This window comes from Metopolophium dirhodum, chromosome 9 (assembly GCF_019925205.1).
Source record: "Metopolophium dirhodum isolate CAU chromosome 9, ASM1992520v1, whole genome shotgun sequence".
NCBI lineage: Eukaryota > Metazoa > Arthropoda > Insecta > Hemiptera > Aphididae > Metopolophium > Metopolophium dirhodum.
The window spans coordinates 9200662-9219854 of record NC_083568.1 but is presented as its reverse complement, the minus strand read 5'-3'; the positions used below and the strand labels follow the sequence as shown (position 1 = coordinate 9219854).

At 29.2% G+C, this 19193-nt stretch overlaps 4 protein-coding genes across 4 annotated transcripts; 2 read left to right on the top strand and 2 right to left on the bottom strand.

Moving 5' to 3' along the window:
• The first annotated feature begins 679 nt into the window (after positions 1–679).
• Positions 680–3697, top strand: LOC132952525 (ribosome biogenesis protein BRX1 homolog). The gene is made up of 6 exons (XM_061024839.1): positions 680–872; positions 2493–2648; positions 2740–2860; positions 2926–3186; positions 3265–3359; positions 3429–3697. Exons 1-6 carry the CDS (start codon positions 750–752, stop codon positions 3612–3614), a joined length of 942 nt encoding a protein of 313 aa, XP_060880822.1. The 5' UTR covers positions 680–749; the 3' UTR covers positions 3615–3697.
• A 155-nt stretch (positions 3698–3852) lies between these two features.
• Positions 3853–9155, bottom strand: LOC132952524 (protein lin-54 homolog). The gene is made up of 10 exons (XM_061024838.1): positions 8542–9155; positions 6681–7156; positions 6404–6613; positions 6062–6211; positions 5443–5652; positions 5142–5378; positions 4949–5074; positions 4650–4882; positions 4165–4584; positions 3853–4039 (listed from the first exon to the last, which is right to left on the bottom strand). Exons 1-10 carry the CDS (start codon positions 8552–8554, stop codon positions 3856–3858), a joined length of 2259 nt encoding a protein of 752 aa, XP_060880821.1. The 5' UTR covers positions 8555–9155; the 3' UTR covers positions 3853–3855.
• Positions 9156–9361: 206 nt separating this feature from the next.
• On the top strand, positions 9362–16561 carry LOC132952999 (vacuolar protein sorting-associated protein 11 homolog). The gene is made up of 17 exons (XM_061025536.1): positions 9362–9633; positions 9796–9864; positions 10570–10743; positions 10806–11165; positions 11246–11332; positions 11406–11563; positions 11638–12007; positions 12075–12221; positions 12302–12490; positions 12567–12674; positions 12744–12842; positions 12915–13141; positions 13201–13373; positions 14359–14560; positions 14630–14725; positions 14867–14954; positions 16051–16561. Exons 1-17 carry the CDS (start codon positions 9619–9621, stop codon positions 16405–16407), a joined length of 2919 nt encoding a protein of 972 aa, XP_060881519.1. The 5' UTR covers positions 9362–9618; the 3' UTR covers positions 16408–16561.
• On the bottom strand, positions 16437–19046 carry LOC132953002 (probable actin-related protein 2/3 complex subunit 2). Its single transcript, XM_061025541.1, has 6 exons — positions 18834–19046; positions 18671–18764; positions 18318–18604; positions 18039–18259; positions 17725–17929; positions 16437–16770 (listed from the first exon to the last, which is right to left on the bottom strand). Exons 1-6 carry the CDS (start codon positions 18905–18907, stop codon positions 16743–16745), a joined length of 909 nt encoding a protein of 302 aa, XP_060881524.1. The 5' UTR covers positions 18908–19046; the 3' UTR covers positions 16437–16742.
• Positions 19047–19193: the final 147 nt, after the last annotated feature.

The following is a 19193-nucleotide window of genomic DNA, read 5'->3' as shown; positions in this document are numbered from 1 at the left end:
AATTACACCAAAAACCAAATTTAATATTGTGGAAAATCAATTTTGCGTAAAAATTCCCGTTTTTCCTTAATTATCTTTTGTTTTTCACGGCGTTTTTGAAAACTACTGAAAATTTTTTACTTTTGACGCCTCAATGTACCAATTAGATTCACTTTCCTATCAGAAATGATACTGTTGAAGAAAATCTAAGCACTTTTACCGTACCTACTAAAAGATGATGACAGACACAAAAAAAAAAAATTTAAATTTAAAAAACACATCATTGTAAAATCAATATATTCATCGCTCCGCTCAGAATCTAAAATAAAAAGGTGATTAAATGGATACGCTTTGCTGTACAGTAGGTTTCAAGTGGGTCACTGACCACTGTATAATGGATGGACGACTGTAAGACACTGTCTGTTATAAATTCAAAATTGCACTTCGGTACTTACTACTTTTGATCTGTGCTTTCATATAACCACTAACCATATAATAGGCATCGATGTGACGATGCCAAATGTTTAATAAGTAATATTTATTAAGTACCTATATTTAGCATCATTAAAAATTGCATATTATATTTTGTTTCAGCAGCTCTATGGCACATTGTCGTTGCCGGTTCGGTTACGTTGGTACTCGGAGCAGGCGGACGATACGTTATCTCGCGCTATCCGAATGTATTCCGTTATCACATCAGAATCAAAACCTGTGAAAAAGAAGTCAAACAAATCACACGAATACACATCGCACGTGTTATTTGAAATTTTATGAAAATGGCGAAGAAAAATTTGAAAAGGAAGCAGAAAACTCAGATTGAAGTGGTAAAAGAAGATGAATCGAAGGTGATTTTGCCTCTCGTCCGACGCTCGGACGAACCGGTCACCAAAAAGGTATGATTCTTTGGTTTTCAAATTAAATTTCACTTCTGTACGTTCTCAGTTTACGTAGACGCGCATATCTCTAGGTACGGTATGTGTTATATTCGTACAACGAAAGTGCTTATGAAACAATCGAATTCTCGAAAAATAACTTCCAACGCCTATCTTGTCTGTTTTGGAGGACTCGCATGTTTTGTCTCTCTCTTACAAAGTATTACAGCAAATTTGTGTTCAGTACCTAGTTCCAATTTTGTGTAGTAACCTTTAATAATAGAGTGCATTTCACCCATTACCAAACTTAAAGGTAAAAATATTATCTGTGTTTTCACATAGGTACTACAATATTTTAATTTTTAAGCAAGTTATGTACAACTACCTACATAAAATATTTAAATTTACAAATTCTCATCTCGCTTAAAAATTATAATTAAAAAACCCCCCCTAAAACATTTATAATTTTCTTACCGTAATGTTTGATGATTGGTTAATTTCTTCATATTATTATAGGTTACCATACAAAATTGGAACTGCTGAAAACTAGTTATTTATATTGAACGTTTGTTATACTGAGACAAAATATGCAGGTGTGATGTTCTTTAGGCTGTGTATTAAAAATGCATGTATAGTATGTGTTTATTCTTACAAATTACGGAGTCATAGTAGGCCTAAATTTTTTCTTTATGAAGACAATGTCAGCTCAATATCTTCACATACCCAGTACAGCAAAAACCCACTTTGTATCTCCCATTTTTTAGCCAAACTATTCAAATTAGGGGAAGTGAAGCAAACTGTGGTGTAATAATATTATGGGGAGTAATTCTAACGCAGTTTCCCCTAAGTTGCAATACCACATAAAAGATATTACGAAATTCAAGAGCCAATTACCAATTGAAGTTATTAATAACACTAAAAATGTCTTAAATAATTTAATTTTTAACAATTGAAAACATTGACACGTCTTAACAGTAATTTTTTAATACAACATGGTAAGTTAGTTAGCAGTTTTTGTACAAAATGATTAATAACTAATAAGTAATACAATGATTGGTTTTGCTATAATGATAGAGGTAGGTATTAAAAAATCAACTTATATTTTCTTTTTCATAGGTATATTCAACATTTTTATAATCATACTACAGTGAAACTTCTACCTAAATAACTGACATTTTTGGTCATTGAAATTTTGTCCCCTAATCAGAGGGTCCAGTTTTTAAAAATTATTTCCAAAAAAATTCCCCAATAGGAAGTGTCTATCATTTCACTATATAAAAGTATTTAGTACCTATAGTCTATTCAAAATGAGATCGGTACACAGCGGCAACCAGTTTTTGTTTGGCGGTGGTCCAACACTGTCTCCACTACGGTGACGCGTTGGGTGCTGCCGCGAAACAAAGCCACGCCCATGCGAACTATTTGGCTGCCCGTACCGATCTTATTTTGAACAGCCTTTAGGTGCTTTATTATTTAATTGTATTGTACGATCATAGATAAAATATTAAAAAAAGATTAATACTTATATTTCTTAATTGATCAGACGAAATATTTCGCTCTTTAGTGCTATAGTAAAACAGTATCTAATACATACATTCATGGCTTTTATACTTGGTACTATTTAGATTTTATTGATTATAGGCTAAATGGATAAACAGAGAACGAGTCCTGGTGTTTGCGACTCGTGGAATTAGTTTTCAACATCGCCATTTGATGAAAGATATAATCAAACTGTTGCCTCACTCAAAATCGGCAAACAAAATGGAACGTAAAGAAAATTTGTTTGTGGTTAACGAAGTATGTGGAATTAAAAATTTTTTTTTTTAAATGTTACCTTATATTTATTTTAATGTTTCTTTATTTACTTATGACATTTAATTTTTGATAGATGTGTAAGACGTCTCACTGTAACAAATGCATTTTATTTGATGGGAGACTTAAAAGAGATTTGTACATGTGGTTTTCAAATTCACCAGATGGGCCTAGTATTAAGTTCAATGTAGAAAGTAGTAAGTAATTTGATTATGGTGGAAATTGTAACAACATATATTTTACTAATTATTTTAAATTTTAGTATTTACAAGTACTGAACTGAAATTAACTGGCAACTGCTTAAAAGGATCACGGCCACTGTTGTCTTTTGACAATTCATTTGATGAGCATCCACAATATTCTTTGTTACGAGAAATGTTTGTACAAATATTTGGTGTGCCAGACCATCATCCTAAAAGTCAACCGTTCGTTGACAATGTTTTAAACTTCTCTGTATTGGATAACAGAATATGGTTTAGGAACTATCAAATATTGGACGAAAATGGCGCAATAGCTGAAATTGGTAAGTGAAATTCTAATTTTTAATCTAACTGATTCTAAGTTTATATTCTAAAATTTAATTTATTTAACTTTGTTGTAGGACCAAGATTTGTTTTGCAACCGATTCGCATTTTTAAAGGAAGTTTTTGCGGTGAAACTCTTTGGGAAAATCCATTTTATGTAACTCCAGCAAAGGTATTATTAAAACGATAAATTATAAATGTCTTCAATGGGTATGATATTATGTACTTATCTTTTTTTTAGACAAGACGTTTATTGAAAGATAATAAAAAAGACAAGTATACCAATAATAAAATTCAGCGTAAAGCTAAGAAGACAAAGGAACTACTTGCACCGTTCCGCGTTAAACCAGAGAATGAAATATTCAGAGATGGCAATGTGAAGGAAAAGGCTAAACATTTAATAGCTAAAAACAAAAAGGCTTTTTAATGTTAAATTTGTAATAAATATTTAAAGAAATTTGTTTTACACACGTCAATAAAATTTGAAAATAAAAACATTTGAATACCATATGCACATGACTTAAAAAATATGTACGTATACATAAAAAATTATGTACAGAATTTTCCAACACAAAACAAACAATATAATTAAAGTAATAAGCGAGTGATTATACACAAACTAAATTCAATTTAAAGTAGACTATACATATATAATTTAAATAATTTGACTATAAAAATGATTTTTCAGATGCTAGGTCCATGATTTTGACAAGACATTGTCCAAACTCTTCGATTATTATACGTTGACATTCCTCAGCACCAGCGTTTAATTTTTTAGCTTCCATGCCACGAGCTAAAAGGCACCGGCACGTTGCTTGTACTACGTCATTAGTAAAAAATTTGAATGGTTGACTGAAAAATAAGAAAATGATTTCAAAGTGATGTCAAGTTTGCCATATAATTAATGGCAACAGTTCTAAATTAAAGTACATAAAATTAAATGCATAGTATATTAATAGTTATGTAAAATTTTTTACCTTGGTATAGCATTTGCAGCTTGCATGCTACCAAATGATGTTACAAAATTAGCTGATTTTGTTCTAGATTTTAAATTATCTACACTTAGAGACCCAGGATGGTCCCCAAATGAAGTATGAGAGTCGTCCTCCATATTACGACATCCAATACATTTACAGTTTTGTGAACATGCTATACGAGCTTCAAAGCATTCACAATAATTTTTTAAACATCCCGATCTCTTACAATTACATCCTTTGGTATGTTGTCGTTCGGCTTGACCTACGAAGCTTTTGATTTTTGGTCTAAATGCATTTGGATTTCTATCTAATACTGAGCGAATGGCCTGTGCTCGATCCTCTTCGTGTTCTATGTTGTTGTAACATGAATTACAGTTACACTGGTAACAGAATTCACCGTTGGCAAAGCAATCACAGTAACTATAACAATATACAATAACTTGTAAGTAATGTTGCTCAAAAAATCTTTAAGGAATTTAACATACAGTTTAAGGCATTGTGATCTAGTGCAGTTGCAAGGTTTTTTTGTTTTATTCACATCACTCGTTGATTTGGGTTTTGTTTCGGATAACACAAGTGCGGTAGATGTTGATGGTCTCCCAATCTTTGGTACAGTTGGGGTAATTAAGTTGTTTTCTTTTTTATCTTCTTTTTTTACAGGAATAGTATCATCAATTAATAATTCTTCTTTAATTGTGACTTTGGATGGAGTTGAAACCTATGAATTATTTAACAACATAATATTAGAAGAACAGTCAGAATAGTATAATTTGTTTAAACATACTTGTTTAGAACTTGATGAGTTTATCGATGGAATATTAGAACTACTAGGTTTTTTTGATTCTACTGATGTACTTGTACTAGGTTTACTCGCAGGTAATATTGGTCTTTGTTGACTAGATGTTGCAGTCTATAAAAATTAAATATTTATACGGTTTAATAATAAAAAATAATTGTAAAATCATTGAACATCATACATGTGGCGAAGCAGTAAAAACTTTTATCTGATTAGTAACTGGCTGTTGATTGCTAGCTGTAGAAGTCTTAGCTACAGTTGTTGTAGTTTTAACGTTTGATTTTGGTGCGGAAGTTGATAATGTAACTATTTGAGGTTGTTTAGGAAGTGATGTAGCTGTTGTTGTAGTTACAACAGATACGGTAGAAGAACCTAAACTACTTGTGGCTGTTGTGGGTACTAGTCTTATGTATTGAACCTACAATTAAAAATACAATTTTATATTATTTCAGTAACAATTAACTGTCACTGATTAGTATTACTTGTTTATTGGGTATCACTTGTTGTATTCCAGAGGTTACTACTGGCATTCTAACTTGTTGTAGACTTGTTGAAGCATTAACTGTTGGCAGTCGTATATGTTGAATAGTTGATACTGGTGATGACGACTGGCTTACAATAGATGGTAATCTTATAACCTGATTTGCACCATTGCTAGTTGACACTAGTGTTCCTTGTTTGAAAACACCACCCTGAAAATATAAATAAATGTAAAAATATTTGAGTTGGACAAGTACTGCTTTTTAAATTTGAATTGAGTCGAGTACTCGAATACCTAACCTAACCCTCGAACAGGGTCAAATACTTGTAATTGTTGAAGTTTTTTCAATTGCACAAGAACTAGTTAATTAAAATGTATTATAAAAAGTATTTTAACACTAAAAATTCAATATTAAAATAATTTTTTTTTTTTTTCATTAAATTTTAAATTTTAAAAATGTATGTTTTTAATAAAACTGTGGAGTAAAGTTGAGTACTTGATTTGAGTTAAATTGAGTTTGAACACTAGAATTCTGCTAGTATTTTCAAAATTGAGTACTCTTAAACTCTAAAAAATATATTGATCTATTAAAATAATTGCTATTTATTATTTGTAATTACTTGTCGTATAAAAATCTTTTGCTGTTGCATCATTGGACTTTTAGTTGTTATTAAAGTTGGTGCTGGCAAGATTTTGGTCGGCACAGATGACTTCAAGGTACCTGCTGTCCCTTTCTTCATGGTCCCCGAAATTTTATTTACTACCATATTCTATATTTCATAATAAAAAATAAAATAAAGAAACATGTCATGTGTGACTTATTAGTATATTTAAAAATGTTGGTATAGTAGGATAATATTTTAAGAAACAACACAAATTTAAAGATTTAAAAATAAGAGATTTTAATATTTGCAAGAGTATTATCCAATATGAATTTTAACTAAAAGTTAATCATAACATACTTTATTTTGTGTTGTGCTTGGATTTGAAGTTACAGGTTGGAGTCGACAACCTGGAGTAAGTAAACCCATTTGGCGAGCTTGTGTAAGTGTTATAGTCCTAGTTGAACCTAATTGTGGACGTTGTCCAATTGGAACGTTTAACAAAATCTGCTGAGTACTTCTTCCAGTACTTGTACTTGGTAATGTATTAACCATTACTTTCGTAAGCAACTAAAATAAAAATAAAATAACTATCAAAATGTTTTTATATATTTTCTTTATCGAAGGTCTATCATACAGGTTTTTTTGATTGTTGATTTCCATGCAGATTTTGTGGTGCACTTCTTTTTATGGCGCTTGAACTACTAACAGATAACATCTCAGACTGAGAATGTGATTGGGATTGTTTTAAAGTTACAATTTCATCTTCATCTAAATCTATAGTCTCTAACTTAATTTGTGAATCAGTTAATAACTGAGGTTGAACAGAAGCTTCATCAATAAGTTGACTTTCTAATACTAGTCCATCTTTCATTCCTGTCACATCACCTCCATAACTACAAACTTCTTCTTCAATTAAATCTAGATGATTTTCTACAGCCATTTGTTCCACAATTTCTTCAGTCCTATTTGGATCATCAAATAAATCTAATTCAGCCTGCAGTCGCTCAATAGCTTCATATTCACCCGACATTAACTTGTCAGAAGAACTTAACATTGTTAAGTAATCACCATCCAACACACTTGGACCACTCAAGTCTTGACTATCAAAATCTAAAGTAAAAAAACAAATTAGATAATTTAGTTATTTTTAAACAGATACTTTATAAAAAGTATAAAAATTTAGTAATATTGTGTATTATAATTACAGGAATAAGATATAATACATAAGTGATAATGATTATAATAGAAATAGGTTAAAGGCATTTTAAAAACCGTAGAACTAAATTAAAAATTAAAGGTATTAGCATTATTTGCGCAACGTTAAATTGTTTCAAAGGATGATTATGTCCATGGGAGGTAAAATTAATACATAAAACATAATCGTTATGCCTAATGTAATTTGGTTATAACAACATACATATAAAACACTTTATAAATTATACATCAAAGTAACATTTTTGATGATCTAGGTACCTAAATTTAAGTTAAGATGAATTATATAACTTTTTTACTAAAATATCTTTGTTAAATAGGTATATCCTTATTATCATTAAATATTTGTTTGGTCAATTATATTTATAGATTTTTAAATGTCTGAATTGTAATGTTATTAATTGTGTATACTCATATATGTTATTATTACTGAGTGAGGTGAATGACCTCTGGATTCTAAAAAAGGAAATATGAATAATTTTGAGGTCAAAACAATTCAAAATTGGCATGAAACTATGAAAGAATTAATTTCGAAAATTAATTAGGTACCTATTTGACATAATTATGAATATTATAATTTAAAGTGTATAAAAATAATAAAGGTAGGTACTCTAAAAATTTGAAATTCAGTTAATGGATTTTTAAATAGTTTTTGTTTAAATACGTAGATTGCAGATACACTGAAAATACAGAGATTAGGTTAATGCATTTTAATCAAAAGACCTGACATTACCACAAGCATAATATGTATGTCATGAAAACCAATTTCTAAACTGGTGGAAACAAGTAGATAGTTAAAATTACTAGGTATTCGGTAATAGAAAACTAGTTATTAGGTGCTAATTCAGTAGTACAACTATTATCATTGTATTTGTTGACTATGTAGTGTAACATAACATTGATAATTTTAAAAATATCAGCATCCATTAGACATTGTATTATTGTATGAATTACATACACTGCCTAGGAATATTTCTACCTTTTGCAAAAAATGATTCTATGATAAAATTATACTAATTGGTTTAAAATCAGACTTAAAACTTTAATAAACAAAATAAGTTATTTACAGTTGAAATACTAAATCAAAAGATAATAAAAAGTATTGGGTTCAGTTGGTTTCAAAGTTTACAAGCACAAGAATTGCAGAACCACAAGGTTCAAGATGCTGCAATTGAAAGCTTAAGACGAGACGAAAACAACTCAAAAGAAAGAATTAATGGTCCAGAGGAAAGTGAAACGCATTATCATTTTTGTCATCAGAGGTCCAAACCGTTTGTACCCACCTGCGTTAGACATTGTTGAGCTGTAGTTGAAGGAACTGGATGGATTACGAAAGTTCGATCTCTATTCTCTGCCGCCTTGAAGTCGTGTCTCGTAGGATCCTTTGGTCTTCGGCAGCGTCTCTAAAGGAGATTCTTTGATCGTCGTCTTTTGGGAGAGGATCGGGTCTTCGTAAGTGGTCACGCCCCGGTCTAAATAATGCTGTCCGCTGGTCAGCAGCGAGTGGACGTCGTTCGTGGAGACCCTAAAACCGATCTCGGCGCGAGTATAGTCCGTGTTCGGCAGTCATCGATTGTGAAAAAGTGCGCGTTTTTGGAGCGTTGCAACACCATATTTGATTTTCAAAAAATTTTTACCACCGACCAATCGCGTTCGTCCGATACGTAGGCACATTCGATAACAACAACAATACGCGAAAATGGGCGCCCGATTCACCGTCTACGAAATCATGGACCATGGACACCGTGATAATTACTCGCGACGGAAGCCAATTCCTCGGTAAGATGTTCGAAAGCATTAATCGGACGCAACTAAAAAGCTCCGGGATCTACGGCTTACGATAACCGTCGACAGCTCGTTGTAACTTGTAGGGCAAGCGCTTTCGAAGTGGGCTTTATTTCAAAAATTCAAAAGTCAACTTGGCTTGCGGTTAGTGGTCACTGGTTAAGTGATTGTACGGTGTTTCACCTCCACCATGGTCGTGGTTTCAAGAGACTGGTGACCGGGCTGTTTACAGAAGACCATGATAAGTTATCAGATGACATTTCATCGACAATTGATAACCGAATTCATATAGTACTTGTATAATATTATTTACTATTTAGTATTTACTATTTACCCAGTTGTGTTCCAACTTCCAACCGGCCACCGCCCACTAGTCATAATATATATTAATATAAAATATAAGTTATATATACTTAATTTATTCATAAGTCATAATTATGATGGGCGATAAAAATGATTTTATGTTATAATTATTATTATATATTCTGATATTTGTATCAATCATATCACTAAGTCCTCCCAAGTCTAATTTTTCATCAGACATTTTCACTAATGCTTGAGTAAAAAAAACTATCATGTCTTTTTTAGAAGTGAGTTTCAATTTTTCGTTTTGAATTTGATAATAGTGGTATTTTTTATTTGTATATACCTATAATATATAAACCAAAAACATTATCTGGTCAATGGCCAGGACTGTAATAATGGCATTTCAAAATATGTATTTACACAATTTATTTTTTCTTATGTTTCAGTGGCGAAAATTTAATTTCTTCGACATTATTCATGATGCAGATTCAAAAAAAATATCCCAAACAATTGGTGTATGTAATTTTGATAAATTTCTACTTGTATTTTTCCAACAAATTTTATGAGAAAATACAGTCTTATAATGTTGAACTACGGTTTTGCAATGCAATTAAATAATACTATTTATATATTATTATTATTATGACATTAAAATTTTTTTTAAAAAATTAATATAGCTATACTGAATTTTGTTCATCACTTGAGAAAGTATATTTGCAATCATCTCATAGACAGTACTACGGTAGAAATGTAGAATTCTATTATATCTATGATTAATCTAAAATCAGAATTCAATAATCTTAATATTTCAATGAAATGATTCTGTATATGGCTCAATTTCTACAAAATTTGCGAAAGTCAAGATTTAGTTAGATAATTTATTTTGTTTAAATGTTTTTACTATTATTCTAATATTTTTCAAGAAGAATAAAAAATCTGAAAAATTATATCTTTTAACTATAGTATGTTCTTTTAATGTCCAATTCAGACTACAGAAAGAAATTTAAATTGAAAAATTATTAAGTGATGAAAAAAATAATAAAACAATTGATTAATGAAGGAACTAATTTGTTCAGTTCTGAATTCAAACATAATTAAACTAAAAATAATTAAGTGCTTGTTTTAGAAAAGTAATCAATAGAATCATTAGATTAATATTTTTTCTTTTTAAAATAAATTTGAAAATATTAAATGTCTAACGCTTAGTTTTATTTATTTAGAGCTCTAAAATAACTTCAACAAGCAGTGGACATGGTCACTTGGTAACATGTGATGATGATGGCCTTGTTCATTTAATTACGCGTACATTTCAAGTTACTACATTTCGAGCCTATCAGTCTGTTGTTCTTCTTTCTACACAACTACAGTATAGTAGTTTTTTAGTTACAATTGGGGTGAGTATTTTATATATGTATTCATTATAATATTTATCATATACTTAAACTTTTACATCTAGGAAGATGAACCAGATACTAATACCATACTCAAAGTTTGGGATTTAGAGCGAAGAGATCGTCAAAGCACTCCGATGTGCATACGGTCTACAAAACTACCAAAATCTGAAAAACCTACTACATTGTGTGTAACTGACAATCGTTTGTTGATGGCTGTTGGATTTGTAGATGGTTGTATAGCTTTGTTCAAAGGAGATTTGTCTAGAGATCGGAATTCTAAACCCAAGATGTTAAAAGAGTTAGGTCAAGGAATAACTGGAATGGCTTTCAAATGTGTTAATAAGGATCAATGGTACCTTTTTGTATCTACTGCCTCATCTGTGCAACAATTTAATGTTACTTCCAAAGATTCCTGTCCTATGGTATATTTATTAGTAATCATTACTCTGATTATATCTTATGTGATATTGAGAGATTATAACTTTAAAATGCTTTGTTTTAGACTGTTTTGGATGCAGTAGGATGTGATTTTAAGTGTTCTGTGTTAGTGAATGGACCTGATAGTCATTTTATGATTGCAAAAGAAGATGTAAGCCCTTAAAAAATACACATTATATCTTCTTTGTGTTCTAGGTTGAACAGTTTTATTTATTTTATTTTAGGCCATTTATTGTTATACGGTTGACAGTCGTGGACCTTGCTATGTTGTTGGCGGTCAAAAAATTATTCTTCAATGGTTTCGAAATTATCTAATTATAGTATCCAAAGAAAGAGGAAAACCTTTAAATGCTATTACTGTCTCTACTACTACAAAACATTCGTAAGATTTGTTTAATATGTTCCCTTTTTTCTAGCTTTCTGAGTGACTAACTGTTATTTTTAATTATTTTTCAGTGATGAAATAGAGTCTATTTCAATCACTGTGTTAGATATCCAAAATAAGTTTATAATTTATACTACTACCATGCAAGACATTTTATCAGTTCTACCTGAGTGGGGATCATTGTATATTTTAACAACTAAAGGATGTTTATCACAGTTGATAGAAAAAGATTTACAATCAAAATTGACTGTATTATTTAAGAAAAACTTGTACGATGTTGCGGTGCGTATGGCTAAGTGTCAGCAATATGATTCTCAAGCTCTGATTGATATATTTCGTCAATATGGTGATCATTTGTATACTAAAGGGGATCACAGTGGTGCTGTAGAACAATATATAAAAACAATTGGAAAACTTGAACCATCTTATGTCATCAAAAAAGTAAATATTTTATTATATAAACTATGCAAAAATTAAAACTGAATATTAATGCATTTTTTATTTTTAGTTTTTAGATTCTCAATATATAGACAGTTTAACCACATATTTGCATGCTTTACATAAATCAGGTAACGCAAATAAAGACCATACAACATTGTTGTTCAACTGCTATTCAAAATTAAACAGTCTAGACAAACTTCAAGAATTTATTGTAGTAATTACAACGTTTTAGATTTTTAATAACAGTGAAAATAAAATGTTAAATTTAATAATTTTAATTTGTGTTTAATACAGATAAAAGACGAAAACATTGATTTTGATGTGGATGTGGCAATAAAAGTTTGTAGACAGTCATCACCTGAAAATGCACTTGCATTAGCTGAAAAACATAGCAGACATTCTTTGTATATCAAAATACTTTTGGAAGATCGTCATGAGTATACATCAGCTTTAGAATATATTGAAAAACTTTCCATTGAACAGGTACCATATTGTTATTGTTATATTAAGTAATCACTAATAGCAATTAAAATAATTGTTGATATTTTATTAATTTCAGTCAGTACAAACAATTAAGCAATATAGTAACGTATTCATGGAAAATGTTCCTAAAGACACGGTCAGTTTTTTGAAGAAATTATGTTCCACCTGCTATACTACAACCAATGTAAATGCCTAATTTATTCTTAGATAATGAAGTTTATATTAAATATAAATTGTATTATCATTTTTTAAGGTAGACCTGTCTGGAAATTTAGCTCAACCTGAAGATTTCATTTATTTGTTGCTTGACGACTCTGAATGTTTAGTGGATTTTTTAGAACATTTTGATAATGTAAGTTACTTAAAAAGTAATAACTAATATTTAATAAAAATCAAAATGATTTAATTAATGTATTTATTTAAGTTTTTAGATAAATGGTCTACATCATTACTGAATACATACATTGAACATTGCTTGATTGTATGGAAAAATGAAAACAATCAAGAAAAACGTAGCATAATTGAAAAGAAAATTGTTAATATTCTACAATCTGCTGATATTAAAACATGTGACCATTATCAAGTTTTAATCTTAGCCACGTCTTTTGAATTTAAACCAGCCATAGTCTACATTTTTGAACGCAACAAACAGTTTAGTAAAAAACTCAATATTTTATTTACATTATAACCACAATAATTTTTTTTTTCAGGTACTCAAAATTAATACGCTATTACTTGTCTTTATATGATTACATTGGCGCAATAGAATGTTGTAGGAGATATGGACATGTAGAATCAAAATTATGGATATTATTGTTTAATACAGCAATGATAGATGACATGTTTCCACCTTCTTTGTTGGAAGAAATATTAAACGAAATTGGTATGTACCATTATAAAGAATATTTTTGTTTGTACGCTAAATTATATTAATCTTTAATAGTACTTTAAAGTAAACCAGTGTTATTATTATTTTAAACAATTTTTCAAATACTGATTAAATATCTTCTAACAGTGTATATCAAGTTGATTTTAGCATGAAAATATGGCTATTGTAAAATATGTGTCTATTGCAAAAGTTAATAGATTTCAACATGATTTTTGAAAATAATATTCCTTTAAGTCTTAATTATGTGTACACAATTTTTCTTTAACTCTCATTCAGTGATTATGTACATTAACACTCTAGATGTATACTCTAAATATTAATCATTATGCTATGGAGTTCATAGATTTCTATTAAGCTCTCATAATTGTATGTTATGTAACGACCATTGATTATAGAATAATGATAGCTGATAGCTAATAACTATATTATCAATCGTCTCTAATATATAGTATAATGTATAATGGACATTTTTGTGGTAGAAATTCGCACACGGTAATCCATCAAAAAGTTTGGACTCATTTTTTTACTGTTGGTCAAAAAGTCCCAGCACATTTTTTGAATCCAATAACAATTCTAAAAATACAAATTATTGAAAAAACCAAAAATTGAAACATTGAAACATTTTATATTTGATTATTTATTTATATATTTTCTTTATACCTACCCAATTTACAAATATCGGGTGGTACTTATTAAATGGATTTCTGTTGTATTTTGACTTTTTAAACTTGAAAATTGTAATTGTATACTATATAGTTATAAAAAATAAAAATCAAACACAATATTGTGCAAGAATAATAATTAATATTTATTTTGTGATTTGAAAAATTTGTATTTTTGGACTTTTTGTCCGGAATTCTTTATACATACCAAAGTTAACGTACTATTTCATATAAATTTCAAATAACTCAAATACATGTCAATCAATATGTACTTTGTAACAGTGTAAAATATTAATAATAAATAACTGTTATAATAGAAAGAAAATCTCTTCTGTCGGCTCATTTTACTATTACATCATTAGCCAAATCTAAAACCATTAATATTGGCCATGTTCGAGCTTATCTAACAAGTTTGTTCGGCGCTGAAAAAAAAACCCTAGAAAAGGATAAAGAAATGGTTGATAAATATCAAAAAGATACAGAAACCCTAAAACACACCATAGAAAAATTAAAAAATTGGTACGTACAGTCACGCCTAATAATGACAATACATAATATTCAATTTAAAAATTAACAATTATTTTTCAGTGCTGTCGTCTTTCAAGGTTTGCGCTGTAGTGCTTGCAATAACCAATTAGAACTTCCCAGTGTACATTTTATGTGTCAACATTCATACCATCAACAGTTAGTTAACATTTTAATTTCTACATTCATATTTAAAATATTTAATTTTTTATTCTTTATACTTTACTATTCACTATCATGATATAATATCAATCAACGTAAACCGGTTATTATTTTATGTTACATTTATTTTTATTTTAGCTGTTTCCAAGCTTTTTCAGAAAGCGATGATGATTGTCCGGCTTGTACTCCTAACAATAAACAAATAATGGATATCATACGGACTCAGGTAAATTTTAATAAAATACAGAAGTCTTGTAACTTTGTAGACTAAGTAGTTATGCTGTTGTCTATCAGTAATTGTTCTCATACTGGTTTCTCTACTATCCATATTGGTACTAATACATCAGCTAACAACTGGTATGAAAAAAAAATTTATGGTTCATGATTGGGAATATTATATGAAAAAAATATTGATATTATTAATGATTCTCTATGCCAGGAGTCTCCAATTCATATTTTTGGAAGGCTGCATTAAGAATTTACAAAATTTTTGGGTGTTACTAAAGTTAAGAAACTATATGAAATAATAATAAAAAACAAAAATATTTAAATACAATGAATATCTTCTTTAATCCCCATAAAAATAAATGTCTTGCCTGAATGCTGCCATTTGGGGACCCGGCTCTATGCAATTGTAAGTGACATTAAGGCACTTGGTGCCGATGCCATTTTATCCTCAAAAATACACTGCGGGAATAACGATACCAACTTGTAGAATCAACCAAATTTCATAATTTTTTTTTTCAATTGCTAGAGGGAAATATTCTACAACCCGCATCGATCTCTGTTTTCAATATTTTATTCTCAAACTTTATAATATGTCTAAGAAAATTCAAGATAAAAAGCATTTTTTTATAAATTTTTTAATACAATTATATGAAACAAAATCAGAGATCGATGCGAGATGTAGGAAGTCTTCTTTTAGATAAAAAAAATAGTCATCAAATTCCGACAATTCTACAAAGCTTGAGAGTTATTCCCGTAGTCATTTTTTTCGATATAATACACCCTATCCACCCCCCCCCCCCTAAATAGGTATCAGGTAGTAGATTAGTGGAAAAGTCTTATAATAGAGGTAGAAACTAAAATATAAAATCTAATTTTCAAATTTTATAGAATTGTGAAAAATTTGAAAAACTGGCACCGGGACCCTTAACATACAAAGGTCTTTAAATTTCTATAGTAGGTTAATAGCGCTAAATCTTGAGAACCATTATTTAGTGTTGTGCTGTTGGCCTTGTTATCTGATAATGACTGTAGTAATACATAATTTATTTTACATATTTATTAATATTTTTTATGTTAAATTGTTTTTTACTTAGGGCCAGATAAAAGATTATAATGAAGCATTCCATAGTCAGCTAGAACGAGCTACAGATAGTTTTTCACTAATATCAGAGTACTTTGGTCGATGTCTATTTGATGATCTATCTACAGTTGAAAATCAACTAGCTAAATCAAAATTGGTATCATCTCCTGTAGTATTATCACCTAAACCTGTAGCTCCAGTGGTACAAACACCACCAAGACTGAGTCCAATATTATCTGTACAAACTATACAACAACAAAACACAAATCCCTTTGATGAAGATGGCGATGATATGGAGTACGATGATAATAAAAATCCTTTCAAAGATGAGTATGATGAAAGTAAAAATCCTTTCTCAGATGACGGTTAATTGTAAATTAAAGTCTAATTAATAACAACTTATAAATAAATAAATAATTTATTATTGTAATTTAAATGAATATAAATGCAATACTATTGTTCCAATTAAATAAATGATATATATAATATATATAATAATAATAAAATTAAAAAAAAAATTAAAAGATGAATACACAACTTTATTTTTACTATTTATAAATTTAAAACAATGGTTAGTTATATTAGCTAACAATATTTATACATACTAGACTAAAAATCAATGTTGTTAACATTAATTTAAGATAAATTCAATGTTTTCATTATTTATTATTAATTATACAATATTTGAAAAGGTAAAATATTTTTTCAGTCCTTTCGAATGAATGATCTGCCACTGAAACATTAACAATTACAGCCATTATATTTGTGTATTTTAATAATAGATTGTATTTTCTATAAAAAAAAACTACTTATTATAACAAAATGGTTTGTTTGTGTGTGTGTGTGTGAAATTGTACACCAGTTAATTCATGCTACTGATCGGTGGCAATTGTTCCTGTACTAATACTAATTTACTACATAAATTACACACTAAATAAATAAATAAAAAACATTTCCAGGCATACTAGTAAGATACACAAATTTAAAGTAACATATTATAGTATTACACACACATACTCATTTCAATAAATTACCTAACCCTTATAATGTATTATACAATCTAATACATCAAGAAACTAGGAAATTTACTTAATTGGTCAATATGTCTAAATAATAAACACTACTCTTTTTTTTAATAATTTATGTTAAAATGTATTTTCTCTTAATATTTTTCAACAATTCTTTTTGGAATTAAAGTAATAAATATCATTAATTTTGATTATAATTATTATTACTCGTTATTGTATATCCAAGCAAATTATTTTATAAATTAAGGTTGTTTTACACATTTTTGATTGTTAAATTATTTATTATCTATTGACTAATTTATCTTTTATACCCATGTGTTTATCTTTCTATATTGTCAAATATACATTTTTCAAGTCATATAATAAATGTTAAGTTTGTTGTTTAACCATATCTACTTTGGTCGTATTATTTTTTTATAAAGTTAAATATAACATTTTATCAAGTGTTTATAAAATAATTTTTTAAGCTAATAAAGAAGTTTTAAAATAAATTATGCAAATTTAGGTGGTTTGATAAAATTATTGAGAATTAAAATGCTTTTTTCATATTTTGTGAAAAAAGAGGCAGACAAAATAAATTTAAAGCTCGACACTCCAAATTAAATTAACACATAAACGTAAGAAATCAGTAAAAAAATGTATTTTAAAATTTTACTTACCTAATAGTTTTCTTTTCGTTAGATTTTTTAGATTCTGGTCTAGCTCTGTTGAGCACTTTAATGAAGTCAGTTGTTTTTGCTCGCATACAGGAATGTATATATGCTTTCGTGCACTTAATGTGGTAATGTAGATAGTCACGGAACATATGAATCAAATCAATAGTATTTTCACGAGCTGCACGATTAGTGTGTCTCGGAAACAACACTAAAATTATTAAAGGTAGAAGATTAGTTATTCTTTTTTTTTTAATGGGTTCTTGATTTATCAAAACTAAAATCAAATTAATTTTTAAAAAAAAATGTCATTTTCTTACCAAATGTTATATATCCTACTTCATCACCAACACGAGCATTAGTATCTTGCAGTTCAAGGGGTGGTTCTTTGTGTGTAAACAATACTTGAGGTGAAGTTTGACTAGCTCGCCTGCCTTCTCTTAGTTCTTGCATAAAGACTTTACCTAAAACTATGTCATCACTATCTCTGAATACTGTACTGAATACAACAGTTACACGGTCTGCTTTTGCTTCCACATACCTAGTACACAAGAAAGGTTAGATGAATATTTTTAACATAAAATCAATTTTTCACTCACATAGTCTCATCATCTCGGTAATTAATCACAGCTCTTTTATGGCCTTCTTCACCTTTTTCTTGAAAGTCAAAATACTTTTCAAATACTGAAGCGAAACAATTACGTTTAAACTGACCAATTTTTTTCACTAATAATTCCCAATCATCGGGAATTTTTTCTAGGTCAACTAGCAAAGAAAAATTAAAACCCGATTCTGGTTCTGTGACGTATGACCCATACACACGGTTTAGTAGTTCTGTTGCTCCGTGCTGTTGTAGTTCAGCATAGAATTTCAAAGCTATGCTCACCTGCAACGTAATACAAATTTATTTTACAAACCGATTTCCAATGACAGCGCTAAACATTACACTCACCCTAAGCTGATTTTTTTGGCCTTCTAAATTTGAAATGTGAAACAATACTCCCGCATAATCCGATATGAATATATTTGTGTTTTCCGGCTTATTTCTACAATGTAAATGCAATAAATTAAATATCAACAGTTTAAGTAGTATATAGTTCAGAAGAGTGACATACCCTGCCAAAGCATTTTTAATTCTCACACTGATGGATTCTTCAACAACGCGATTATTTGTTTCTAACAATATCATGATTTTAATGGCAAATGGAACAGACGATAGACTAAATAGACATTTAACAGTAAATAATTTAATTGAGTAAAAAACTATATTAACGTAAACATGGGCGAATTTTTTTTTTATATAATTTATGGATAAATTGTCAAATAATATGACGAACCTTCTCGGATGTTAATATCAAATGTTTTCATTTTAGATAACGCGGCCGGATCAGCAGTATGTCTGATGGTAGAAAAATTATATATTTTGTATGAATAATTCCCACTAGCTAACGCATGTTGGTCACCATGTACTCGCA